Consider the following 26,672-nt stretch of genomic DNA (forward strand, 5'->3'; position numbering starts at 1 on the left):
ATATATGAGGCAGTCACAAACAAGGAAGAATTGTGTTGTGTGCGTGTACAGATTAGCATACATGGATTACTGGAAGGCTGTGAATTCTGTTGTTTTAAAAACTGACACTACTTGTGCAAGGTTTGCTTTATCCCCCCCCCCAAAAAAAAACTGGGGGAAAGATTTGACATTCCATAAGGAAAGTTCAGGCATAGCTCCTTCTAAAATGAATGTCTTCAGTCCAAGATAAATGATTGGTGGATTCTGCTTGTCTAAGTCCTTTTTTTGCTTGTTCTCCCTAGAGGACAGGTTTGCTTAGGAAAGCTAACCAATGTAAGCGAGCTAATAAGTTTCAGCACTGATTCTTTTATCTTATTTCAGGAACACGATAAGCTTAATGAAACCTTAACTTTTGAGGATGGAAAAAATCTTAAGGAAAAGCTGGCAAACGTCTGTAATGATTATACAGACAGAGCGTTGGCAGAATTATGCTGTTTGGAAACAGGTATTTACCTTGAAATTGCTAGACTTGTTAAGATGGTATCCTCTTATTAACCTTGCCATCCTACACAATCAGATGGTCATTCATTACATATAAACTTTGAGAGCTGTTTCAAATAATTGTTTTCTCATAATAATATGACTCCCAGTTGCCCTGTTCTTAATCAGCTCTCAAACAAACCTCCCCAAATCCTTTGTTAGACATGTGGCCGGTCCATAAAGAATGGCTGGCAGAACATCATCACGAAGGCTGTGTCAAAAAGTCATGTAATGATGACCCCAGATGAAAAGCCTCTGAACTCTTTTGCGCATAAGAGTTTTTGTAAGCCTCTTGGTGCAACCATTGGCAGTGGGAAAGGCTAGGGGGACAAGTATTTTAATACATAAAAATCACAATCAGCATCAGTATTCCATCCACAGAGAATTATAACCAATTAACCATCACCTCATCTTTCTCTTTAGATTCGGAGAATGAAGATGATTCCATGGCAAACAGGAAGCGCTGGCAGGTTGCAGCCCCCAAAACTCTCCTGAATCTCTTAGGCAATGCAGATGTCACCTCTGTTGCCCCAGCCACGGACCAAGGTGACTTACGACGCATATGTTATATTCTTATATTGAACAGAGAGAGAGAGATTTGCTGGATCCGGTACAGGTTTGTCTTTGCACTGGAACGGGAAATGTAGTGGGCATTTTAAAAAGGCACCCTCCTGGGACAGAAAGATGATTTCTGTAGTTCTCAAACTAGAAGAGAGGCGTCCCTAAAGATATCAAGGCAAATGCTAGGTTAGAAAATGTACTGGCTTTTTCCTGGCCTCTCCCAAACCAGTGTGTTTGCATGCACAAAGCAGTTTTACATGTAGAACATAATCCATTAAAATATAAGAACTGTAGAGTAAGAAGGGTCTCATTCTCAGAATTAGAGGGAGGAAATGGAAAACTGTATCAAGTCCAGCTCTTTCAGACTGCTTTACCTTCTCAACAAGGACTGCTGGCACTGTTACTTTGGGCTTTGCTGCCCGCCCGCCCCCCCGCCCTTCATAGAAGAATTGCCGCAAAGTGTTCCCTTGTTGCACTTCCTAATAGTAAACTGGCTGGCCCACATGTGGATGACAAAAGCCGCACAATAGGGCCAGCCACAAACCAGGGAGGGATGAATCTCTGTATCCTAAAGGGGCTCCTGAGGGATGCAGAAAAACATGGCTTTGGAAACTAACCCAAAAGAGGAAAAACACCAGAATGGCCTAATAAAAACTAAGTATGCTCCCGCCAGAACAGAAGGGTGAGAGCTGCTTGATGCTCAGCCGCTTTCAACATCGTGTTCGGTCAGTTAAGCATATTCAGTGTTCATATTTCAACTTTAAAAAGAGAAAAGGGAATGAGAGATCAGCCCGCTCAAGCTCCTAAGAGCTTCCGAGAATCCTGGAGTAGATGGGGGGCATATTTCCAAATTGTTTCCCACTCCCGCCATGATTGTCCATGGATTTCCAACTTACTTTGACTCTGTACGTAAGACTTAAGGGTGTGAGTAGAGTCTACTTCTACAGCATATTTAAGATATTGGGAGATTTACCTTACATTGGTGACTTTTTCTCCCTAGAACCACTCAAGTTTTTCTGCTAGCCTTATGTTAGACTAGGTGTGGATTGTTCTCAGTGCTTGTTATCCCTCAGATGGAATGAATGTTTTTTTTTTCCTTAATCTTCTTTCAGGGGAAAAGATGGGGTTAAAAGGTTGGATTAATTCACAAGGGGCCACAGTTCAGTGGTAGGGCATCTGCTTGGCTTGCAGAAGGTCTGAGGTTGAGTCCCCAGCATCTCCACGCAAAAGAATTTGGGTAGCAGGGATTACAAAAGATCCTGTATGAGGCCTTTGAGAGCCGCTGCCAGGCTCAGTACTGACCTTGGCAGATCAGTGATCTGATTCTATATAAGGCAGTTGCATATGTTCATAAATGTATGCATTTCTGAGATGGAAGAACTGCCTTCCCTGCCTAAAAGTGGGGACGATATACATTGCACTAGAACCATGAACGTAAGGCATTCCTAAGAAATGTCTGAAGTGTTCACTCTCCATTGGGCATTCTTTTCGGACAGGTTTTTTGCAGCATAACATACCTTGAGCTAATATACCCTGTTTCTCAGCAGACCCAGTGATCATTGTTCCTTCAGAATGCCATGAAAAAAGGAGAAAATGGAGCCAAGAATCCCCTGAGACACTAATGAACATGTTAGCAGAAGCGGAGTGCTCCAGTGACACGCTGTACCAAGCTGGAGAACCCCGTAAGTCGTTTCTCACTTTGTCCAAAACAACAATGCAATTCACAGCCAAGCTGAAACCATCCAGCTTCTATAGGTGTAGTTTATAGTAACAGATTTTATTCTCAGAGCTGTTTCATGCCTATTAGCTGGGCATCCGTGTGTAGTACTACTGTTGAAGCATTCGTTTCTGCTTTTTTGCAACAGGCAGATTTTGCTGCTCTTGGCCTCATACCTCTTTGGGCTTTCTTCCAAATTCCAGATGCTTAATTTCCTCTTCAGATTTCAGTACGGCGTTACAAGAGTCCTCTTCTGAATTTTCTGCCTGTGCAGAAGTCGGATGAAAACCTGAAGAAGTACGGAGCCCAAAGCGGCAAAATTACCCATCCAAAAAAGGCCTTAGACTTCATCTCAAAGTTTTAGGTTAGGTTACAACAATTTAGGAAGAAATGCATAAAAATTTCTCAAAATATTACTTGTAAAATTACATTGTAAGAGAGAAAACATTTTCTTCTAACCCTTATAAGAACATTAAATTCTAATTACTTAGGTCATGAGCAGGGAAAAAAGAAGAGTACTAACTTTCTAACCAACCAGTTGCAGCTTCATCAGCAGCTTGATATGCAGACATTGCTTGGTAGTGATGACTTTATTTCCATGCTGTAAAAATGTTACACATAAAACTGCTACTAATTCTTTTTTCCTCCTGACCAGTTGATAATCCTACTAGAAGGCTGCACACCAAAGAGTCATGTAAATTTCCTCTAGGCAGATGAAGCATTTGTGGTGAAACCTATGGCTGGGTTTAGGCCAATTATAGGCTCAGCAGATATCAGAGAGCTAGTATCTGAAACTAAACTATTTTCATGTTTTAAAATGTCAGCAATTCTTCCTTTTTTTGCCTCCCTCTCTTGAGCCAAATTTTGTTTAGATAGGGATAATACTCCCTTATATACTTCTTGTGGAAGGTTTCAGAGGTTATCGGCATAGTGGAGATGATTTATGGTTTCAAATAAATATATTAATGTGATCTAATTCTGTCCTAAAAATTAGTTCACTTAAAACTTTAATGCCTAATGCCTTTTTAAAAAAAACTGGATCAGCTGTAGCTATAAAGTATGGGTGTTTAACATCATGATTGCAAAGGGGTGTCTGAGTTATTCTATTGCAGAAAAATAAAAGTCCGGTGGCATCTTAAAGACTACCAATCTTTATTTCAACTTTCAATGTTTCAGATTTATTTTAAGAGCTCATATGAAATAAATGTTGGTTGTTGGGGGTTTTCCGGGCTGTATTGCCGTGGTCTTGGCATTGTAGTTCCTGACGTTTCGCCAGCAGCTGTGGCTGGCATCTTCAGAGGTGTAGCACCAAAAGACAGAGATCTCTCAGTGTCACAGTGTGGAAAAGATGTAGGTCATTTGTATCTACTCAGGAGGGGTGGGGTTGAGCTGAGTCATCCTGTAAGAGTTTCCCAGGGTATGGAATGCTAATGGCGGGAGGCTTCACTGTGTCCTGAGGAGGTTCTTTTGCATATGGATTGGTACTTGATGTGCTAATCTTCTCTGCAGGGCTATTGTCGGGGACAGAATGTTTTGTTAGCCTGGTGTTTTTCAGAACTGGAAACCATGCTCTGTTCATTCTTAAGGTTTCTTCTTTCCTGTTGAAGTTTTGCTTATGCTTGTGAATTTCAATGGCTTCCCTGTGCAGTCTGACAAAGTAGTTGGAAGTGTTGTCCAGTATTTTGGTGTCCTGGAATAAGATACTGTGCCCTGTTTGCGTTAGGCTATGTTCAGCCACTGCTGATTTTTCAGGTTGTCCAAGTCTGCAGTGTCTTTCATGTTCTTTTATTCTTGTCTGGATGCTACGCTTTGTGGTCCCGATGTAAACTTGTCCACAGCTGCAGGGTATACGGTATACTCCTGCAGAGGTGAGGGGGTCTCTACTGTCTTTTGCTGATCGTAGCATCTGTTGTATTTTTCGGGTGGGTCTGAATACTGCTTGAAGGTTATGCTTTTTCATAAGCTTTCCCATCTGATCAGTAATTCCTTTGATATATGGCAAAAACACTTTTCCTGTAGGAGACTGTTTTTCCTTGGTTGTTTGATTCATCCTGGGTTTGATTGCTCTTCGGATTTCATTTCTGGAGTAGCCATTTGCCTGAAGTGCGTCGTTTAGATGATTAATTTCCTCATTGAGAAAGTGCGGCTCACATATCCGTCTTGCACGATCCATTAATGTTTTCATTATGCCTCTTTTCTGTCGGGGGTGGAAGATGCCAGCCACAGCTGCTGGCAAAACGTCAGGAACTACAATGCCAAGACCACGGCAATACAGCCCGGAAAACCCACAACAACCATCGTTCTCCGGCCGTGAAAGCCTTCGACAATACATTGAAATAAATGTTGTTAGTTTTTAAGGTGCCACTGGTCTTTTGCTTTATTTTGTCTAACATCATCCCAGAAAAGCTTTTAACTTTCAATGGGTTGACCACGGATTGGATCCAAGGTTTCCATTCTGCTAACAGTGGCAGAAGGCGGCTCCTTGGGCCAGTTGAAGGCTCCACTGTTATCTGATTGGAAATGTTGGACACAACCAAATATAATTGCTCATTTAGAAAATTTCTCACCTTTCCATAAATTCAAGGTGGCTTAAAAATTAAAACCAACTAACTAAAATGTTTCTCCTCTTCAGAGGAGGCAGTAACTCCATGGACTCCCCAGAATGAAGCCGATTCAGAATCAGGTTCTGCTGTTGACGTGGACGAAGACAGACTTGAGCCAAGATCGGATGATGATGACACGTAAGTCCGCACAGTTAATACAGCTGCTTCTTGGATAAAGTCAGGGTGGCATCATGACCTATTGACTGACAGTATTGTGGGCATATTAAAACCCCTGATTTTAAGACTCTCTCTGAAACTGTTGATGCTTAGGAGTCAACAACTAAATCAGTGCCATAGTACATCTAGCTAGACTGATGTTAGCTACCGAGATGCAATTTGCTTTGCATGTCCTGAAAAGATCATCTCAATTCACAAGTAACACATGATCATAAAGAAGTTTATAGTGAGTTAATGATTTATATGATAATTTATTTTACTTCGTTTATAGCCCAACTTTCTCAGGTGGATTACAAAATACAGAAAATGATTGCATCAGCCAGCGTAAGACATCCAATAAACAGTTCAATAGTTTTAGGATTACAGACTTAGAAAAAAATGCAAAGAAACTGGCTAAGGCATGACATGCCATAATGCAGGAAGTGGATTATAGAGGCAGAAGATAATGCAATAAAAGCAAAGTAATACAAAGGGACAAAAGGACTATGATCTGTTCCAATGTTTATTGTATGAATTATCCTACTCGTACGACATTTTATCTTTTTCGCTTGTAATTCCAATGTCTGCATTGTTTATGATATATATCACATCTGATACCTTCTTTTTGCATTTTTTCTGGCTTTTGTAATCCTATTGCTTTGTAGTCCTATTGCCTTGTTTAATAGACGTCTTACTGTTTTATATTGTATGATCTACCTTGTGTTAGCAAGAAAGGCGGGCTATAAATAAATAAAATAAAAAATATAAATGAAGAAAACATACTAGCTTGGGCTGCTGACCTTCTGCACTCCAATTCCCTGTTCTCTGTCATGCATTCAAAGGCATCAAATAAGTACAAGTTACACTTTCTTATTACTTGGAAGTCGTACCCAAACAGGGAGGCCATTTTTGGGTAAGACAATGTGACCTTAATTCAGGCATTTCTCTGCTCTGTTCCACCTCCTTCCAAGAAGATGGCTGTCTAAAAGGCCCCATACATGTAGTGGCCCTCATGGGATTTCCTCTCAAAACTTAAATGGTTATGTGCAGTCTTGTTGGAATTAGAAATTTGTGATCTGGTACCATCCCAAGGATAACTTGCCATAGCCATTCTACTTTTCCCATGAGGATGTGGCTCAAGAAAACATGCTGCTGTCATGATAGGAACCAGGGCAGCCACCACCCCTGTGGAGAGAGAGGTCTGTTCACACAAACAGCACTTTCAGATAATCCTGCACCTTACCTGGGTGACTGTGGTAGCATATATGGAGCAGCCCTTAGACTTTCAGATCAATTTTAGTAGACTTACTGACCCATTTGAGAATTGAACATTTGGTTAAAAGACCCCTCTAAACATTCGTTTTCTGCCATTAATTATGTAGTAACTTTGAAGAATCTGAAGATGAATTGAGGAATGAGCTGATAGAATCCCTGGAGAAAGTAATATCGTCACTGGAAGAAGAGGCTTTAAAAGCTCCAGTTGAATCAGTGGACCCAGATCAGCTGAAAAAAGAAAGCTTAATTGATAAAACACCTGACGGAGGCTTGGAAGAAAATGGTAACCTGACTGGAAACAAACAGGAAGCTGCAGTCAGTTAACATAATCTCATGGAATAGTTTCTGAAGACTTCATAGCAACCAGCGATAGCTTTAAAAACCTAGTGCCTGTTTGTAGGGTCATCAGCCATCACTATGTAGCAAACCAAGTATCGGGTTCCCAGTACTGGGGACAATACGTTTCATTTCAGCTCACGTTAATGATCTTGGCACAATGAACAACTGACCTCTCCATCTCTAGACTTAGTACGTCTCTTGTATTACCTCCATAACATTTTTATGCTGAAATATTTCAGCTCCCAATTTTTCTAGTTTTATCAGGTATTTCATATTTTGTTCATTACAGAACTACTTAGAATTGGGAAAAATTGGAAGTTGATTGGCCACTTCAGATACTGCAGCTCTAATGACAGGGTTTGCGATTGGGGTGAAGTACGGTACGCCCAGCAAAGCAAAGCAGTCTTGTACTGACTGCTGAAGTGGGGCGGGGGGGAGAGGTCACAGACTGCCTATTTTAATAACAGTTTTGTGTCTATAGGTTTCAGGAAGGTGATGTCAATTTAAGGATAAAGGTAATTTCCAATCAAAAATAGACTCAGGATTTGATACCATAAAAATTAATTGAAAGTCAAAGACTTTTAGCTGTAAACACAAAGCTGAGCTATCCCTATGCAAAACTGCTAGTTATTTTGCAACACTGCAATCTTAACCAGTGAACAATATATTATGTATAATTTCATCTATATTTGTATTACCTACCATGCCAAGTTTTATAGCCTATCGCTAAACCCACAAGTATGTATTTTTGTTGCACAATATAGTTAGCAAATAAAAAACAAAATGTAGCACCACACTCCTTCAAGTCTGTCCAGATACATTAAAAAACAACAAATTTATTTAAATAACTGTTCCACTGATAACAGGAATGTTTCCTCAAATTCTTGTTCAGCAAACCTCTTTACAGAATGACGAGCATTTTGTCTGATCTCCAGTCTTTTTGCAGGAGACAACGAAAAGATACGAGCCATAGTGTCTGCGTAGTCATCTTCATTTTCGGACAGAAATCCAGTAATGTTCCCTTCGTAGGGCACCACAATGTCCAGTTTGGGGCCTCCAGAATTGTGAGCGAGGATGATTGTGCCTGCTGCCATGCATTCGACAATTCCTATCAAAAGACAAAAGAAACTATCATGAACTAACACTGGAGGAAGGGAGCATCCCTGACAGAAGGGCGGTTGCATGCCTTGGGATAACACATGATTTCCTGCAATCACCACTGGGAGGCAGCTTTTCCTTTGGGCAGTTCTGTTCCTGTCTTGGCAAAGATCTTTCAGGAGTTCTGCCTTCTAAGGGTGCACAATTTGGTATATGGGTCCAAAAATATACCCCAAAAGTATATTTAGGTATATTCAGAAACCCCAATCAAATCCAAGGTTCTCTGCTGTAACGATAATGACATTCCCAGTTAATTCTGAAAATATTTGAAATTAACAGGGTCCACTGTTTCCTATAGGAGAATCTTTCGGGGGGGGAGGGGCTAGAGGGGCTGTTTTTGGAACAAACTATACAAAATTGTAGCTGCCTGCCCTCTAAAAACCCCCCGTTTTCAAGGAAATTGGGTCAAGAGGCCCACTTCTACAGTCCCCTGAACAATGTCTCCCCACCCCCAGCTACACTCCATTGTATCCCATGCGGGGGATCTCATGTTTTCTCCAGGGCAAAGAAACCTTAGCTAAACACCCAAGAGCAACCACTCACCAGAACAAGAAATATAAAACCCAACAGAACTGGAGAATCCCACCAAAATCAACCTGGAAGAAGGCATGTACTCCTCCACTCTCCAAGGTGAATAACCCAGTTATTTTCAGGATCTCACCCCCACAAAAAACCCATATCTAAATATAAAACTGGTGTTTTAGACCTAAATATCAGGAATATCAAAATTTGTCGGATTCCAGAGAACTGAATCCAAAAAAATACTTTTTTTAGTGCACACATTTACTCAGAACTCTCAATTTTTTTTCCTAAAGTTATTTTCCACTAAAGTTCCTCTATTTGTATAATATTTACCAATTAATGCTGCTCTGGAAGTCTGCCAAAGGACAGTGCCTCTCAGCCATGGTTACAGAAAGCACTGCGTCATGTCCCAATGAAAGGAAGCACTCATTTGGTTGTTGTGGATTTTCCGGGCTGTATTGCCATGGTCTTGGCATTGTAGTTCCTGACGTTTTGCCAGCAGCTGTGACTGGCATCTTCAGAGGTGTAGCAGAGGTGTCTTTCGGTGCTACACCTCTGAAGATGCCAGTCACAGTTGCTGGCAAAACGTCAGGAACTACAATGCCAAGACCACAGCGATACAGCCTGGAAAATCCACAACCACCATTGTTCTCCAGCCGTGAAAGCCTTCGACAATATATCAAAGCACTCATTTATTTACTTAATTTACAGCCCATCATTCTCATGGAGAAAGCATGCATTCTCTCTCCATATCTCCTCACAGGTATAAGAAAACAGAAGTCCAGTGTTCTGTCCTCTCAATCCTTCATGTTTCTAAATATCTACATTCGGTTTAAAAGCACTAGAGAAAATATTGTTAATATTTAAACATACTCCCAGCATACAATGTTGTTGACATAGGAAGTGGATGCCGTATTGATATGTTTCATGGGCCCTGTTTCTTCGTGAAAAAATACAAATAACGTTCTAAACCAATCAAAGGCTTGGCTCCGATGTAATGGCAAAATGACGTTTGGCGCTGCATGAGCCAGGCTTGCTTGTGCAATCCCTACTCCCTGTAGGTATGGCATGATGATTAATTTTCTTTAAGGCCAACCCATAGTTTACCTTTCCATCCAAACTGAGATACTGGTTTGCGCTTGTCATGCAAACCAGCATTCTCACCATTTAGTATTCTAGATGGTAGAACAAGCACAGTCAACAATTTTTTAAAAAAAAGCTTTTGTGTCATATCTTACCAGATCATATGCAAAAGTACTCACCGATTCCAAAGTGTTCATTCCACATGGTGTGAAGACCAATGGTAGCATTTCCTAGATGAGTCTTCAGCTCTTCAAATGGAATGTTAACTTTGAATTCCACCCTTTCCTCAATGCCCAGTTCTTGACAGAGCTTTTTAAGTCCATTTACACGTTGGTCGTCTTCTTGGTTACGACAGCCTCCAATCAGAATAAGTTTTGGTGGCGGCAGCTGCCCTGCAGTCTTTTCCAACAACTTAGCAAAGGCTCTGATCTGCAAAGGGTGGTCCTTCTCCGGCCTGAACTGGCTTACTGAAACAATAGTATGCTCTGTGGTGCTCTTTTCCTTGCACAGAGGTATATCCAGGAATGTCTGAACGTCGCACGGGGGATAGACAACATTTGGGTAGATGCCACAATGCCAAAGGGAAACAACGTGACCAAGTGTCCATGAAGAATTAACCATGACAACGTCAGCGCAAGACCCAACTAACCCATATGCAAAAGCAAAAAGATAGTAATACACAAGTTTCAGTTTACTTAACACGGGATTTTTTGTAATGATGGCGGCATTGTTAAATCTGGCGTTCTTATTTCTAACCACAGAAAGCATATCAGTACTAATGGTAGGGTAGTGAACGTAACATCCTACTCGACAACCTCCCAAGTATTTAAAGAGAGGAAGTGTGAAGGCATAACCCATGGAGTCAATATAAACATCAGGAACACAATTCATAAGAGCTTCCCAGCCCAGAACCACCGACCCTAAGCTCTGTCCCAGCAGCGTGAAATACGGGTAAAGGGAAGCTTCCACAAGATAACGCTTTTTCAAAAACACAAACTTCACTGGTTGATTTAATCTGATGTTAAATCGCCTGTAAGCACCTTGGAGAATATTCTCAGCTGTGACATCAGTATCACCAGTATAGATAATATAAGAAGCATCTTTGTACCTAGAAAATAAAACACAGTTTACTCTTCAGTCTCTACTTTGAAAACATTTAGTGTAGAAGTACAACTGAACATGTTTCCCTTTCAGTCAATTTTAAATGGCTCCATGAAACTAGAATTAAGGCTTTACAATGCCATGGAAGATTGATAGTCCATCCCTATAGATCTCATCAACAAAAACTGAATAACTTCCATTAAAAAGTTGATAGCAAAAGAATTAAGCATGTTGGTGCACTACAAGAGAATAAATAAACACCTAACCCTTGATATGCATTAAATATTAACACTAATTGCATCAAAAGTCCCTGTAATCTAGAAACTTTGACTTAATAAAAGAGGCATATGGTACTTTAAACATTCTAAAGTACACACAATCTAATACAGCTCCCAGAAAGCTACAAAGATAAATGCAAAAAAAATCATACAACAGTATTACAAATGTAAAGTGTACTTACTTATTCTGCAGTGCTCGTAGAGCACACCATAAGACTCTCTCTCCTCCACCACCTGCATTACAATATGGGTGAAAAAAGGCAACCACATGTGGCCTTTTCCCATCTTTCCCTAGGAGTAAATGTTTCTTTTTCCTTTGTTGGAGCCACAACCGTATACCCCACAGGAACAGGAACAGGCAGATACATAATACTACACTAAGTATCAGTGCAGGGATAATCAAGGAGCACAGCAACCTGAAACAAGAAAGAAGATAAGCTGAGGCAACAATTCTTAAAAACTATGAAGTGTATGTATTAAATTCAGCAAGTACCAGTTCTTTAATGTTTCTGTGGCTGTATGGCCACCATTAGAGAACAGAGACCAACCTCCACTAGAAAAGTTGCTGAAATGATAATCTACAGACCTCCTTCCTCTCCCCATTAAGCGGCCAAGCTGATTTCAAAAGTTTCAGATGCCTGCCAGATGTCACTAAGCCATTCAGGTTTGTATGCAGTAGCACAGTGGTTGTACTGTGACTCAGCACTCTGCTGGTTTGAATCCCACTACTGCCATGAGCTCAGTAGGTGGCCTGGAGTAAGCCAATCCTCTCTGCCCCAGCTGTATCGTGGGGATAATAACACTGACTTTGTTCACTGCTCTGAGTGGTGCACTAATCTTTCGAACTGTATATAAGTACAGTTATTATTATGGCAAAGAAGACCATACAATAAAACACCACAGACTTGCATGGATCTCAATAAGATAAAGTCAGATTCTGTCTGATAAAATCCACTGGTTCAATCACTGGAACATCACGAAGTAAAAATGCTGAACCAGTTTCAATAGAAACATTCTCCAATGGTCATTACCAAAAGCTACTAAAATGTTGTGATGGATCCATCTACTCTACTCAGCAAAATTTGAAGCCTCCAATGGAAGAGCCACTTCAATCAAAAGAAGTCTTCAAACTTTGCTGCACAGACTGGCTAGATCCACCCCAACCCTTTGTCATCAACTTTGCTCTACTGCATACCTTCCTGTTTGGTTCAATGAAAACCTATCACTTAAAAATTTGCACACCATGCAATGGTACACAAGCACACTCACCAGAGGGGACTATTGTCTTTTAATCTGGTGAATATCTACAAAGCAAGTCTTGCGACTGAATGCCTCCAAAACTCTACATAAGGTCAGAGTCAAGACATTTAGCCCCACCTGTCCCTCCTGAGAAGAGGAAGTGGGGAGTCAGTGGCGGCCTCAAATTTTGGCTGGTTATTCAGGCTGGTCATAATTTTGGCCTCCAATCCAGTGCATTCAGTCATCTCCAAGAACTAGATGACACTGAGCCCTGTCAGCTGCCTGTATTCAGACAAATGGGGTTTACAGACATGGTATCCATAAATCTAAAATGTTCTGACAGGCGTAGACTCCATCACTTCCTCTTAATTTCCTCCTATAAATAAGTCCAGTGAGACAGCCATTACTGGGCTGGCAATCCAGATTCGGACACCATCAGAGGGACATTCAGTCTCAACCTTCAACCATTGTTTTCAACAGGCAGGAGTGTCCCCTGAGACCACCAACACAACTTTCATGTGTTTCCAGGTTCAGACACCAGCTTCAGACACCATCTCCAGAATCAAACGCCATCTTAGGGGCATTAATTCTTGACCTACAGCCATTGTTTTCAACAGTCCAGGAGCATTTCCTGAGACTTCCAATCCAACCATTTCTGTTTCACTCAAGCAGAGTAAGTACCTTATCCAAGTTGAACAGATGCAGGTAGCCAGCATCAGACAGGGAAAGTAAATGCCTTAAATGTGTATGACTAGGTACAAGCAGACATGGACTCAAAACCCCACTCTGCTACAAATCTCTTTTGCTTCCTCTGCCTTGGCCTACCTGGTAAGGCTGTTGTGGGATGAAGAAGGAAAAGGAAGGAACTCATTTGCTGTCCCCAAATCCTTGGAATGGGATAAAAATGCCTCTTTTGAACCAAGTTTCAAGTAGGTAGCCCTGTGGGTCTGCCGTAGAACAGCAGGATGCGAGTCCAGCGCCACCTTAGTGAAGCTATCATTGTAAATAATTTCATTTGTGCTTCCTTGGTGTCTGTATTAGATCTTGTAAATCTTGTTGGTCTCTACGATGTCGCTGGACTCAGATCCACCCTATAATCTTTAAACCGGGGCAGCTGCGGGGCTGAGAAACACCTCAAAATTTGACAGCCTCCCTCACTCGCCTCCGTAATGGAAATTCTTCCATCAGAGAGAAGGGGCGAATACTAGAAACGGGATCGCAAGAATGAGTAGAGGCGGCTGCCAGCCCTTCTACAGGCGGCTCTCCAGAGGCCCCAAAACACGAACGACAAAAAGGAAAGCCTTCGCTGTGGCAAGCGCCCTTCAGACGCGCCGGTTGGCAGCCCTCACCTGAGAAATGACCAAAAGGAAGCCGCCATTTCGGCCGCTGCCGCTGCCGCCGCCTCGGCTTTGCTCCTCTCCGTCCGCCTCAGACGCCGACGTTGCCATTCAGCGACTCCCGCTTGAAAAAGCGCCGGACTTCCCCTTCCTCTGCCCGGAGAAGGGATTTCCTGGTTGCTTTGGAGGCCATTTTCCCCTTTCTGTGAGGAGGTTGTGAGAGAGCGCTCCTCATAGGAGGCAACGGGGAAGGCCAGGCGTCTCAAGCGCTTTAAAATGAGTCTGGGTGCCGGGTCAGCAAAATTTATACCGGAATAACAGCGCCATCCTGAAGGATTGGAGTCCAGTGGCACCTTAGAGACCAACAAGACTATGTGTTTTAGAGAGTCATATCTGAAGAAGGGAGCTTTGACTGGTCTTGCTGGTCTCTTAAGCTGCCGCTGAAATCCTGTAGTGCCATCCGGAGGACACTTTCATGGGAGCAAGCCCTACTGAATAATCTGTAAAATGCGGATTCCCGTCTCATTCGGCTGCTTACCGGCTTTTTAAAAAATCGTAGCTGTGGGTCTGGCAGCCTGGTGCTGGGAACCCACCTGCTCCTCAGAAGCAAAGACTGGAATCCGCTTTGCCTTTCCACATAGGGCTGATCGGGTTGAGGGGCCATAAACGTTTTAAAATTGCTTTTCAAGGTAGAGGGAAACCAGAGTCCAGAAGCACCTTAAACTTTAACAAAATAGATCCCAGCGCGAGTCCATCTCTTGGTGGGATGCAAAATTCTGACTACGAAAGCGAACGCTGAAATGAATTTACAGCGTCAGACTACACGCAGTTACAGCTTTCTAAGGCCATTGAAGGCAAAGGGTTTACAACAGAGTCACTGTGTTTAGGATAACTAGGGTTGCCAGCTCCAAATTGGGAAATTCCTGGAGATCTGGGGGGGGGGGGTGAAACCTGGAGAAAGTGGGGTTTGGGGAGGGAAAGGGCCTTGGCATGCCACAATTCCATAGAGTCCACCCCCCAAAGTAGCCATTTTCTCCAGGTAAACTGATTTCTGTGGCCTGGAGACCAGTTGTAATTTCGGGAAATCTCCAGCCACTACCTGGAGGGTGGCAACCCTAAGGATAATTCAAGTGGCAGTAGGCGGTTTAAGGGCTGGTAGTCAGTCCATAACGAGCAAGAGTATTGTGGTACTTTTAAGAACAGGTTTTTATTCCAGCATAAGCTCTCTGGCACGCAATTTTATCAATAGCTATTACGATGTACCTACAATGAAATCAACTTTCAAAAAATTATTTCCCCATCTTCTCAATTGTTGTACGATTTTAACGTTTACTGGCAGCCCCGTCGTGCGCCATTTTAAAACGTTTATTTAAAATATATTAAAGCAACTCTCACATTGTACAGCTGACTGTTATTGAACATAACAGGCGCCGAGCCTTTTAACCCTCTACCACTACAAAATAGAGCTTCCAGAAATCCAAAGCGTTTAACTCTAGCATTTCCTCGTCTATGGTCTAAGGCGGCATCATAGAGTTGGCCAAGGGCTAGTGGGAGGCACAGGGAAGCGGGGCGGGACAAGGGAAAAGCCAATCAGATGTCGTTGTCACCACCCCAGAGCGCCGCAGGAAACGTAGCCAATCAGCGAAGGTTACTCAAATTTAAAGGGTAACTTTGCGGGCTGTGTTGAGGCACATTTTCTTCCCCGTGGTCTTCGAGGGATTTTAGCGTAAGTAGTTGTGCTGCGCTGTAAAGAGTGGATCTAGGCAAGATAACTTGTAAATCCATGTGGGATTTATTCTTATTGTGACTTTTATTTATACCAAGTGTCTCTTACATAGCAGCTTAGTTTAAAATAAGGCACAAATATAATTCCTGTATTTATGGATCTTGTCTAAAATGTTAATGGTATGAATGTCTGTGCTGGCTCAGGGATAAGATATAGGTAGTGCTATCCTTTATTTCACCTGGATCATCCACAGAGCCCACAGGGATGATCTTGTATTCCTGTTTTTATGACTTCTAAATAGGCTCCATTGTTTCTGCTTGTAATTTGAGATCCGTCAATCTTCCCTTTCTTTGTTGGGAAACAGAACTGGGGGGGCGGGGCGCAGGTTTTAAAATAGTGGCATTGTTAAAAGAATGTTATGGGATGCTTCATCTGTGGTACAGATAATTTTACTGGTATTAAGTACTCCACAATAAAAGAAAATTAAGATGTACTCTATGAATATGTGGTGTAAAGTAAATATATTGCACTAATATAATGTATAATCTCAAAATTTTATACACTGTAGTATCAAAAATAATCTGATAAAAATAGCTGCAAACAAAAATATAGAAACAAAAATTGAATTTGGTTTCTAAAGCTAACAATCTATCTTAATATACAAGTTTTAGCTTTGTATTATTGTAACAACTCTGTTACCTGTTCGTAACATAGTTTATTTTTACAATGTTGATTTCAACGTAAAATTGCTGTGTGTCATAGTAACATAATCTTGCTTCAATTCCCATGAACAATTCCTCCAAAGAGGAAATGCTCTAATTTTCTCCATTCTGTTCCTTCTGTGTTCTGTGTTAAGAATGTTGTAGATGTTGTATAGCATTGCCATCTGAACATTTACAAAGTCACCAGCTTTATATTTCAGTTCGTTTAGATGTGCATATTTTAAAATGCTTGCAACCTATCAAGTGCTAAAATATGACTGCACTGGATCCTTGAAAAAAGCTGATTGGCAACCTGTAAACTGCCTTTGTTACGTGTATTCTTTATGGTACCATATTAGGATTCTTGTGTAGAGAACATTTTATAATTCTATAAGAAACAAGGAATCCTTTTTTAAAATTAATATACACATGCAGTGACTCACTGCACTGCATGTAATGAGAGATGATTATCACCAAACGTTACAGCATCCAGACTAGAATTGGTAGCAAATGACTTTCTGAGGGAGCGCAGGGGTGTGAGACGACGGACTACTTTTGAGCTACAGAAAGATTATAGATCAATGATCAAGTGCCCTTCGCGTGAAAGATGTCACTTGTAGCGAGGCTCTCAATCAGGTGGGTGATGTCCTGTCCTGAATCCAACTGACTTTTCTTTGTAATGTTCCTTGTGTCTTCTGACCTGGATATAAAGGCTGAAAGATCTTCATTCTCATTTGTATCTGAAGAAGTGAGTTTTGACTCATGAAAATTTTCTTAGTCTTTAATTATTAAGGTGCTATCAGTCTCAAATTTTATTCTGTTTAAAAGTAGATATTGAGTGGAAGCATTGTATAAAGCTGTTGATCAGCACTATCGAAGAAGAGAAAGTGTGATGAAATGGCATTTCACCCACTGATACCTGTATTAAAAAATAGGACTTTGCAAGGTAGACTTTTAATTTGTACTCTTAGTTTTCAGAGGTCAATGTAAAGCCTCCTTTGCAGTAAGCAGAAAGTCACAGATTAGGTTTTTCCATTTAGCCTTCAGGCTAGCAGGATGCCTGTTCATGTGTTGATGTGCAGTAATTAACAGAACAAAAGGACTAGGACCTGCTTGTGTAATCAGTGAAGTCTCCAGGAGCCTGGCTAATAAAGTGTCATCAGACAGGATAGGAGATGTGTGATAATTTTTTTTAAGAAATAGTTTGAGAGCCAAGCGAGATGGGAGCTGGTGGAAAGATAGAGGAGAACTTGAAGTTGATAAGTGGGGTGGGGAAGTGTTGAGAACTTGCCTGTGCAGGCATTCATTTAATTAATATCTTAATTATTGAAACTGGGAGTGTTGCATGTCTTGTGGCTTTATTGTATCCCATCCCTTATACACACACAAATCAGCAATAAAGCATACATGTACTCTCTCACCTAATTCTTAGGAATAATTGCGCAGAAAAACAATTATAACTTTGAAGCTGCCAAGCATGCCTAATACTGTATGGGCAATGGCATCCATTTATTCATATTTTTATTAAACAATATTTAGAAATGGAAAATTTTCTGTGGCAAAAAAATAAAGCACTAGAAAACGTTCTTCCCCACATCTGTATCTCTGAGCTATTTCCTCTTAATTTTAAATCTTTTTTCCTAAATTGTACTGTTCTGAAACTGAGTTGAATGATTGAGTTTTGTTACAAACAACACCCCTTGTAGTTATGGGGTAGTAGTGATAGTAGATAATAACTGTAGGGCTACTCCAGGCCTCCCCCAAATCTAGGAAAGATGAGTCTTTCAGTTTGTATTCTTAGAATGCACCCTCCTAACCTTACAACACGTATCAGTATTTTATAATTTATTCTATATCTTTACCTTATTTATCATCTGCATTTCTCACCCAGATTCAAGGTGGATTATACTGTATAAATTAATGCAAACAATTCGATGAGACATCTGATATGCAATGTGATAGGGCTAAGATTACTGGACTCTGAAAGAGTATAAAGTATTAGACATGACAAAGGGGGGGGGCTGCAAGGACTTTCAGGGGACATCTTATTTCCCCCTACTATTTCCTTTCTTGCTTTCCTGAAAGCCCCCATAACCTCTCTCCCCTTTTCCTTCCTCATTCACTCCTTCCCACCCACTAGCCAAACTTCCTTTATCTGTCTTCACCTTTTCTTTTCTTTCTTTTCCCCCAGCAGCCTCTCCCCAATCAAAGTCTGGCCACTAAGCCAGGTCTAGCTGCACAGCAGGACTTGCAGAGGGCACCTCACTTTCCTATCCCTATTTACTCTTTCTGTCCTCTTGGCAGCCTCTTTTCCTTTCTTTCTTCTCCCCTCCCCACCCATCAAGTAAGCTATTTTTTCTCCCTCCCGCCACCGCATCTCCAGCTATATTTAAGGTTGCCAACCTCCAGGTGGAGCTAAGAGATCTCCCAGAATTACAACAGACCTCCATAGAAGAGTGAACATTTCCCCTGGAGAAAGTGGCTGCTTTGGAGGGAGGACTCCACAGCATTCTACTTCACTGAGGTCTCCCCTCTTCCCAAGCCCCATCTTCCCCAGGCTGTACCTCCAAATATCCGGAAATTTTCCAACCTGGAGTTGGCAACCTTAGTTATATTTATTTATTATTTATTTACTTCATTTATACCCCAGCTTTCTTCACAATGGGAACCCCAGAGCAGTTTAGGTAATTTTCCTCTGCTTTGTTTTATCCTCACAACAACTCTGTGAGGTGATTTAGGCCGAATGTATGTGACTGGCTCAATGTCAACTGTTGCGCTGTCATGGCAGTGTGGGGATTCAAGCCTAGGTCTCCCAGATCCCAGTCTGAAATTCTAATCACTACACCACACTGGCTTTCCTATGGTGCCTACTGTTGAACAGCAGTGAGTAGCCAGGCCTGGCTGAGTCATGGAAGTCACCTGGTAACAAGTTACTTGGTAGTTGCTGCCAGGCCTGGCTCTGATACATCCTTCCTCAAAGACCTGGAAATAATAAAAATAACTGCTGTTGTATATTGCTGTTCTAGACAAATTAGGGCCCACTCAAAGTGGTGAACAAAGTCAGTGTTGTTATTGTCCCCACAATGGATCTGGAGCTGAGAGGAATGCCTTACTCAAGGCCACCTGCTGAGCTCATGGCAGTAGTGGGATTTGAATTTGATTCACAACAACCCAGCCGCTTAACCATGATACCTACCTCCTCCCCTGCCTTTTTCTGACAAAAACCAAGGCTGGAACCGGTTGGCAGTACTGTGTGGCTGCCTAGCAATAGCTACTGAGGGCGTTTGTTTCTTAAAGCCAGGAGCACTACTTCTATTGTTTGGGGAGGCTTTAACTCCCCTGTTTATATATCAGATTTTCCTCCAAAACTGGGGCTTTTCTCAGGTTTGTAGAAAGATGTTTCTTGCCTATTCATGACTCCAGTCTCTGGATGAAATTATCCACAGATGGAGTGACATTAAGAGTTGCCATCCTCCAGGTAGGGCCTGGAGATCTACCAGTATAACTGATCCCCAGACTACAGAGATCAGTTCCCCTGGATAAAATGGTTGCTTTAGAGGGTGGACTCTATAGCATTATATCCCATTTAGGTTCCTCCCCTGGCTGCACCCCCATATCCTGGTGATGTTGAGAATTCAATATATTAATATATGTTAATGCAAAAAATGCTATTGCATTGCTACAAAGAGATAGGCAACCACAAACTACCTCTGTTTGTCTCTTGCATTGAACATCCCATGCTGTTGCCATGAATTGGCTGTGACTGATGGGACTTTACAATCTAGGGTTGCCAGGTCTCCGTGGCAATGGGCAGGAGGGTGGGGAGTGGCCTGGTACTTACCAGGCTCAGTCTTTGCACACATGCACAGTGCATATGTGCTGCCAGCCGGGCATGGTGATGTCACTTCTGGAAGTGATGTCATTGTGCTGGTTGTGGGAGGGCTCTCGTGCTTCACCTAGGGCTGGTTCTTTAAGAATTGGCCTGTTTGGGGCTGAAATTGGCCCTGTACAGAGCACGGGAGCATTCCTACTACAGGAAGTGACAGGAGTGCGCCTGGCTGAGAGCGGTATGCTGCCAGTGTTGCCTGCTGGTGGTAGGCAATTACTGGGTGCCTTGCCTTCTCCCGCCACCAGTGGGCACCTGGTAAGCTACTACACACACACGTAGAAAACAATGCACTGAGAGCAGCATAATACATGTAGAAAACAGATAACGTATACTTTACACAGTTGCAGTTTTGCTATGCTTTATTCAGCCATCCTTTCTCTGACTAGTTCAAAGCAGGCAGTTTGTCACTACGGAGGGAAACACATTCACCCGTCGATCAATAGACTGGAGTCTGTGTGTAAATTTAATGTGCGTGTGTAATTTGCTATTACAACTCTCGGTGCTGGTAGTTAATCCAGATTAATCAATCCCAAAAAAAGGGCTCTCTCAGGAGTTGTAAACTAGAACAGAAAGGCCACAAATATAGTTCAACAATATAGTCATATTACTTTAAATATCAGAGAGCTTCTCTTTGTCCACTTGCATAGAAAAGCTATAGGTGCAAGTTTGTAGCTTTGCTTTTAGGTAGTCAAAGAGTAACTACAGGAAAAGAGGAGCACGGCACAAGGAAGATACTCACGTAGAGATATTTGCTGGCACAGGCGAAGTTGTGTTGTCTCTGAATGAAATTTATACAGGCAATTCTATGCCATCAGCCTGGTAAGTAATAAAAGAAACTAGATTAATTGGGTATAAGTACACTCCTATGATCATCATGTGATTTTAAATTCCTGGTTGCAAAACTTAATGACTTTGCTTTTCTCGTGGTATATATTATCTGCCACAGAGACAACCTTGGGGAACTATAGGAGCGTGAATGCTTACCTTCCAAAATGCATAGAAATCTGTTGGACCGCAGAAGCTTTCGATTAGTCAAATACAAAGTAAGTTTGTGGATACCCAGTTAAGATTTCTCGTGCAGCACAATGAGGGTCAGCTATGTTGCATGTTACATCAGTTATCCCAGAACTAAGGCTGTAATCCCTTCTAAGTAATTGTTTGGGAGTAAGCCTCTGTGAACTTGGTGTGGCTGAGTTCTGAGTAAAGAGGATATTGTGTCTGTATATTTGGTTAAAATGGGGGGAATATTTCAGGGTAGTGAACAATAGCAAATGGTTTGAGGACCACAGCTGTAGAGATCTTGCTGATGAAGGACGGAGGAGTACAAAACCAAGAAAATGGATGTTAAGTGTTACATTTTTTAAAAAATAAATGTTTCAGGAATTAAATTGAGCCAAGGACAGCATAGTGCAGGATCAATCACATTTTAAAAATTTTTATTAATGTTTCAGGAATTAAACTGAGCCAAGGACAGCATAGTACATAGTGCAGGAAGCATTTTAGCTTGTTTTGTTATAATCCTGTTTGCATCCAATTAAGGAGCTCAGAACAGCATGCGTGAATTCATTTTTTAACCTATGTATGCTATGAGGTAGGTAAAGCAGTCTGAGCTCCATCCATGCCAATTTTGATTCTGTTCTGCTGAACACAGTGTATCTAGCTATAGCTCATTGTCACTTGCCTAGTGTCATAACTGTTCTTTTCTCAGGCTTTCGCAGGTGGTTATCTGTTGAACTATAGCAGCTTCCAGTGTTTATGGCTTTGTGCTCATTCCCAGACAGTGCTGTGTCTTGCCTCCTAGTAACTCAAATATGTAAAATGTTCTCACACAAAGAAAGCACCAAAGTATTGTTTACAATTGGGAGGGGGGAGAGAGGAGTGAACCAGAAGGGTAAAAGAGAAGCCTCGTCCATGTGAGGTCATTCCTGTGAACTTCTACTCATGCTGCTTAGGTGTCTGTCTTGCCTCTAAGCAGACCTATGGAACTGTATATAGAAATGAACTGATTTCTGAATAAAATCCATTTGACTAAGTACGTGTGTCTTACTGCAAATGGGACAGAGATCTGTCTGCTGTATCCTGTCATCCATAGCCTGACAGGCCTAGGCTCTCTTGCACTGCCATCCTAAAGAGAATTGCACTCTTCTAAGTTGAAAGGGCGGAACTCTGTTGGGGATGGCACTGTTGGTGAGCTTCGTGGTTGAGTGGAGATTTGAGCAAGGTCTCCCTGGTCAATATGGGGCACGTGTGTATCTTACTGATTTGTAAATCATTAGTTTTTTGAGGGGGAAGGGAGCACAAATATATAGTTGTGAAGGACAAACCAAAACCAAAATTCACATAGTCTGAAGAGCAAGATTTGAGTCCAGTAGCACCATAAAGACCAATAAGATTTCCAGGACGTAAGCTTTTGAGATTCAAGGCCCCCGTTGTCAGAGAATCTGGAAATCTTTTTGGTCTTTAAGGTGCTACTGGACTTGAACTTGCTCTGCTACTGCAACCCAATGTGGATACCCCCCCAGAAACATAGTTTGAAATAATTCTACAGTCTTTTTTGTCTATAACAGGCTGCCATTAAAGCAAGAACATGCATGTCACTAGCTGTATTTGTTAAAATGAGGCTTTTGATATAGTCCTACTTCAAAGGGAATCATCATATGCATCGCCCCAAGTGCTGTTGTAAAAAGCTGTTGGGCTTGCCCGTTACTCTGATCTTGAAACCTGTTTTTCACTCAGCATTATATAATCTAATGAAGGCCATGGCCCACACACCCTGTACCCTCTCTCCCCTCCCCTCACCACCTATGTATCTCTGGCCAGTTTCTTCATACCCTCCAAGCATATGATGAAGAGAGCTGTGGTTCTCGAAAGCTTATGCTACAATAAAGTAGGTTAGTCTTAAAGGTGCTACTGGACTCTTTACTATTTTGCACCTATAGACAAACACGGATAATTCCTCTGGATCTATGAGGCTGCACACTGTGGGCACTGTTATTACATATTAAAAGTGGTTCTTCACCCTGCCCTGCCCGCACTTTCATTTTTGTTGAACTGAACAGCCAGCAATAGAAAAAAAAAATTGCAAGAGGCTTTAATAATGAACAGAAGATTATTTACGCTTCAAGTTGTGGAGCACACATGTATCAATAAACTTCACAAAAAATATGCAATAGCTAGTTATAGTGATAAAAATAATCTAAAGAATACAAGAAGGCTTTTTACTCAGATAGGAGGACTATACTGTAAGGAAGGGATCTCAAAGAGATGCATCAGCAAAGAGATAGGGACCATAGACTTTACTCCTATCTGCTACTGTATACAATCTCTTGCTTTACATATGCTCCTACCGGGTAGTTCTGTGTTGTTCAATATGTCAGAATTGCTTGTGCTCTATTTCAGCATTTGTTTATATTGGACTTCTAGTTTTAAATCTTTGCCTATGTACCCTATTGCATTGTTTATTGAACTGGCCTTGAAATTGACTGTATTGATTCACACTATCTAATCTGCCTTGAATCTCAGTGAGAAAGGCAGACTATAAATAACATAAATAAATACATAAAGTCTAACAATCAAATTGCTGAGTACATATCCTAGGGTTGCCAACTTGCAAGCGGGGCCTGGAGATCTCCCAAAGTTACAACGGATCTCCAGAGTACAGAGATCAGTTGCCCTAGAGAAAATGGCTGCTTTGGAGGGTAAAGAAGGGGGGGGGGTTGCACCAAGACAAAATGAAGTAAAAACAGTAATTGGTGCAAAGAAACCCTACACATTTCTCATACAGCTTCGTCAGAGGGGGTCTATCAATTAAAACAGTGCATGTCCTAACATTATCATGTTCATGTTGGTTCAGATATGCAGATACTAAGTATGTATTATGAATTGCACTCCGCACATGCTCTGTGTAATTGTCCTGTGTTTTAATAATGCTTTATTAGTTTTTAAAATGATGTCCTAATTATCAATTTATATTCTGTTTTAATTGATAGATCCCCATGACAGAAGCTGTAGGCGAAATGAGTTCTGGTTGTTCCTTTTCATAAGTGTCTGAGAACTATTGAGACTTGTTTGCTGACTGAGGAAGGTTTTTATACCTAAACTGGGAGTTTTTATTCCTAAACGGAAAAGGCAACTTTCTTTTAGATGTCGTTGAAATACTAAACCAGGATCTGGCCTGTGCTACCTCAGGCTGTGAACTGAGACTCATTCAGTTACCATAGGGTTGCCAGCTTCATGTTGAGAAATTCCTGGAGATCTGTGGGGTGAAACCTGGAGAAACCTGGAGAAAGTTGGGTGTGGAGAGGGAAAGGACCTTGGCATGGCATAATTCCATAGAGTCTACCCCAAAAGTAGCCATTTTCTCCAGGTGAACTGATCTTTGTGGCCTGGAGACCAGGTGTAATTCTGGGAGATCTCCAGCCACTGCCTGGAGGCTGGTAACCCTAAGTTACCAGCTTCCAGGTGGGGTCTAGAACTCTCCTGGAATTCCAACAGATCTCCAGACTACAGAGATCAATTCCCCTGGAGAAAATGGTAGTTTCAGCGGATAGACTCTATGACATTACATCTCCTTCCCTTCCCTAAATTCTCCCCTCCCCTGGGCAGGCACTGTCCTCTAGGAATTTCCTAGACTGGAGTTGGCAACTACAGGCTCACATGATTGACTGTTCCTCCATTAAGAGAAGGAAAACTGTTTTATTTGTAAAATGAGTATGTTGGTAAGAATGGCCATAGCCTAAACTTCTCCCTGACACGTTTCTATTCTTTCTAGATGGACTTGTCACTCCCCTCCCCATGTTTGAGCTCTGATGTGCTGCCTGAAGTGGTATAGCCAGGGCTTTTTTCCAGCAGGAACGTGGTGGAACGGAGTTCCAGCACCTCTTGAACATGGTCACATGGCCAGTGGCCCCGCCCCCTGATCTCCAGGCAGAGGGGCAATCTAAACTCCCCTCTGTCCCCTCTGTATTTTCGACAAGGACGATTTAAACTTTAAAAAACTCCTCCCCTTGTTCCAGCTGACCCAAAGTGACGTCATTGCGCGGTCCTGAGTTCCACCACTTCTTTTCCCAGAAAAAAAGCCCTGGGTATAGCCCAGGCAAAGCTTTACAGCTTTAGGAAATGGATACGCTGCCTCTTCAGAGACCTGTTCAAGCCGCTCACAAATGAAAAAAAAATTAGAATGAAAGCATAAAAATTAATAATGGCTATAACATCCAGCCAGGGCATACAAACAGCCTAAAACATCTTCATAAAATAGTCCTCAAGCTCAAAGCAGTCCATTAAAAATTAAATTAAGATGGAGCTATTAACTAGCTAAGCCTTTGCAATGTGAAACATGTTTTTGTGCTGGTTACAATGCAGCTTAGACGCGGCTGTGCCGTAAACTCGAGGCCTGCACAGAGGGTGTTCCTAGCCCTCCCAAACTTGGGGGTGGGGGCTTGGAGAGAGGAGGCTGGCTCAGCATGCTGGTTGCCTCTCCCTCCCTCAAGGTTATGGCTAGTGCAGCCCAGGGGCAGGGCTGTTTTTCTGGACTGTTTTCCCTTCCCTGGCTGCCCCATACCTTCCCAACCATGCTTTGAGTTTATGGGTTTTTACCCTACTGCCCCATTGAGCTGTTCTGGCTCCAAGGCAGCATCCTTCACTACCATTGCTGTAGCTCTTGAATCCACAAGAAGTCTTGAATGGAGGTCAAGAGTGAAACACTCAGTACGGGGTGTTGAATTCTTACCTCCCAAGGTAATAGGGGAGCCACCACAAGTCACTCTTAACTAACCTTCAGCTTGGAGATCAAGGAACCATGTCTCCAGCCCTACTGGGTGTTAACCAAGAAGTCAATCCTGCCAAGTAGGACACCTGCAGGTTGAGTTCCACAAAACACAATTACTTGGTCACTGGATCCAAAAAGCCCAAAATACTGGATGTAGATTGGAGCTCCAAAACTCAAATAACACCACAGAAGTATAATCAATAACGTTTATTAGAACAATGCAAGAAATTACAAGCATAGAAGTTGTGCCAGACAGGAAAGAAAATAACAAAGCTACATAAATACTCTAAAATACTATACAAGCTTTGGCCCTCTGACACAGATAGTACCTTGTCAGGCTAGAACTTAGGGTTGCCGGCTCCAAGTTGGGAAATTCCTGGAGATTTGGGAGGTGAAACCTGGAGAAGCCTGAAGAAAGTGGTGTTTGGGGAGGGAAAGGACCTTGGCATGGCATAATTCCATAAAGTCCACCCCCAAAAGTAGCCATTTTCTCCAGGTGAACTAATCCCTGTGGCCTGGAGACCAGTTGTAATTCTGGGAGATCTCCAGCCACTACCTGGAGGCTGGCAACCCTACTCAAACTCCAAAGTCCAAAATGTGAAACAAGAGCCCTAGATAACACCTATCCTGGTAGTCAAATCCAGAGTATGGAAAGGCAACAGGTATTCCTAAGGTTGCCAGCTCCAGGTTGGGAAAATCCT

General features: G+C 42.0%; 2 protein-coding genes across 3 annotated transcripts in view; one reads left to right on the forward strand and one right to left on the reverse strand.

The window, feature by feature from the left end:
- Positions 1-7,958, forward strand: part of NEK5 (NIMA related kinase 5) — a 31,344-nt gene extending 23,386 nt beyond the window's left edge. Inside the window, exons 19-23 of one of the 2 annotated variants that reach the window (XM_054985981.1) lie at positions 361-484; positions 943-1,065; positions 2,625-2,762; positions 5,430-5,538; positions 6,939-7,958. In XM_054985981.1, coding sequence (XP_054841956.1) covers positions 361-484; positions 943-1,065; positions 2,625-2,762; positions 5,430-5,538; positions 6,939-7,155 — 711 coding nt within the window. In that variant the 3' untranslated portion in view covers positions 7,156-7,958. The remainder of the gene's footprint in view (positions 1-360; positions 485-942; positions 1,066-2,624; positions 2,763-5,429; positions 5,539-6,938) is intronic. The other variant, XM_054985989.1, reaches the window with a different exon arrangement.
- Positions 7,959-7,980: 22 nt separating this feature from the next.
- On the reverse strand, positions 7,981-14,192 carry ALG11 (ALG11 alpha-1,2-mannosyltransferase). Its single transcript, XM_054984454.1, has 4 exons — positions 13,901-14,192; positions 11,495-11,728; positions 10,113-11,041; positions 7,981-8,278 (listed from the first exon to the last, which is right to left on the reverse strand). The coding sequence occupies exons 1-4, from the start codon at positions 13,927-13,929 to the stop codon at positions 8,007-8,009; spliced, it is 1,464 nt and encodes a 487-aa protein (XP_054840429.1). The 5' UTR covers positions 13,930-14,192; the 3' UTR covers positions 7,981-8,006.
- Positions 14,193-26,672: the final 12,480 nt, after the last annotated feature.

Source organism: Eublepharis macularius, chromosome 1, assembly GCF_028583425.1.
Source record: "Eublepharis macularius isolate TG4126 chromosome 1, MPM_Emac_v1.0, whole genome shotgun sequence".
In the NCBI taxonomy this organism is placed as follows: Eukaryota; Metazoa; Chordata; class Lepidosauria; order Squamata; family Eublepharidae; genus Eublepharis; species Eublepharis macularius.

What these genes read in the sequence shown, in the direction of transcription:
- ALG11 (XM_054984454.1), bottom strand. Translation starts at nt 13,929, where the DNA reads ATGGCGGCTTCCTTTTGGTCATTTCTCAG. An exon ending in CTACGAGCACTGCAGAATAA is followed by an intron (nt 11,042 to 11,494) that starts GTAAGTACACTT and finishes TTTATTTTCTAG; the next exon opens with GTACAAAGATGCTTCTTATA. An exon ending in GAATGAACACTTTGGAATCG is followed by an intron (nt 8,279 to 10,112) that starts GTGAGTACTTTT and finishes GTCTTTTGATAG; the next exon opens with GAATTGTCGAATGCATGGCA.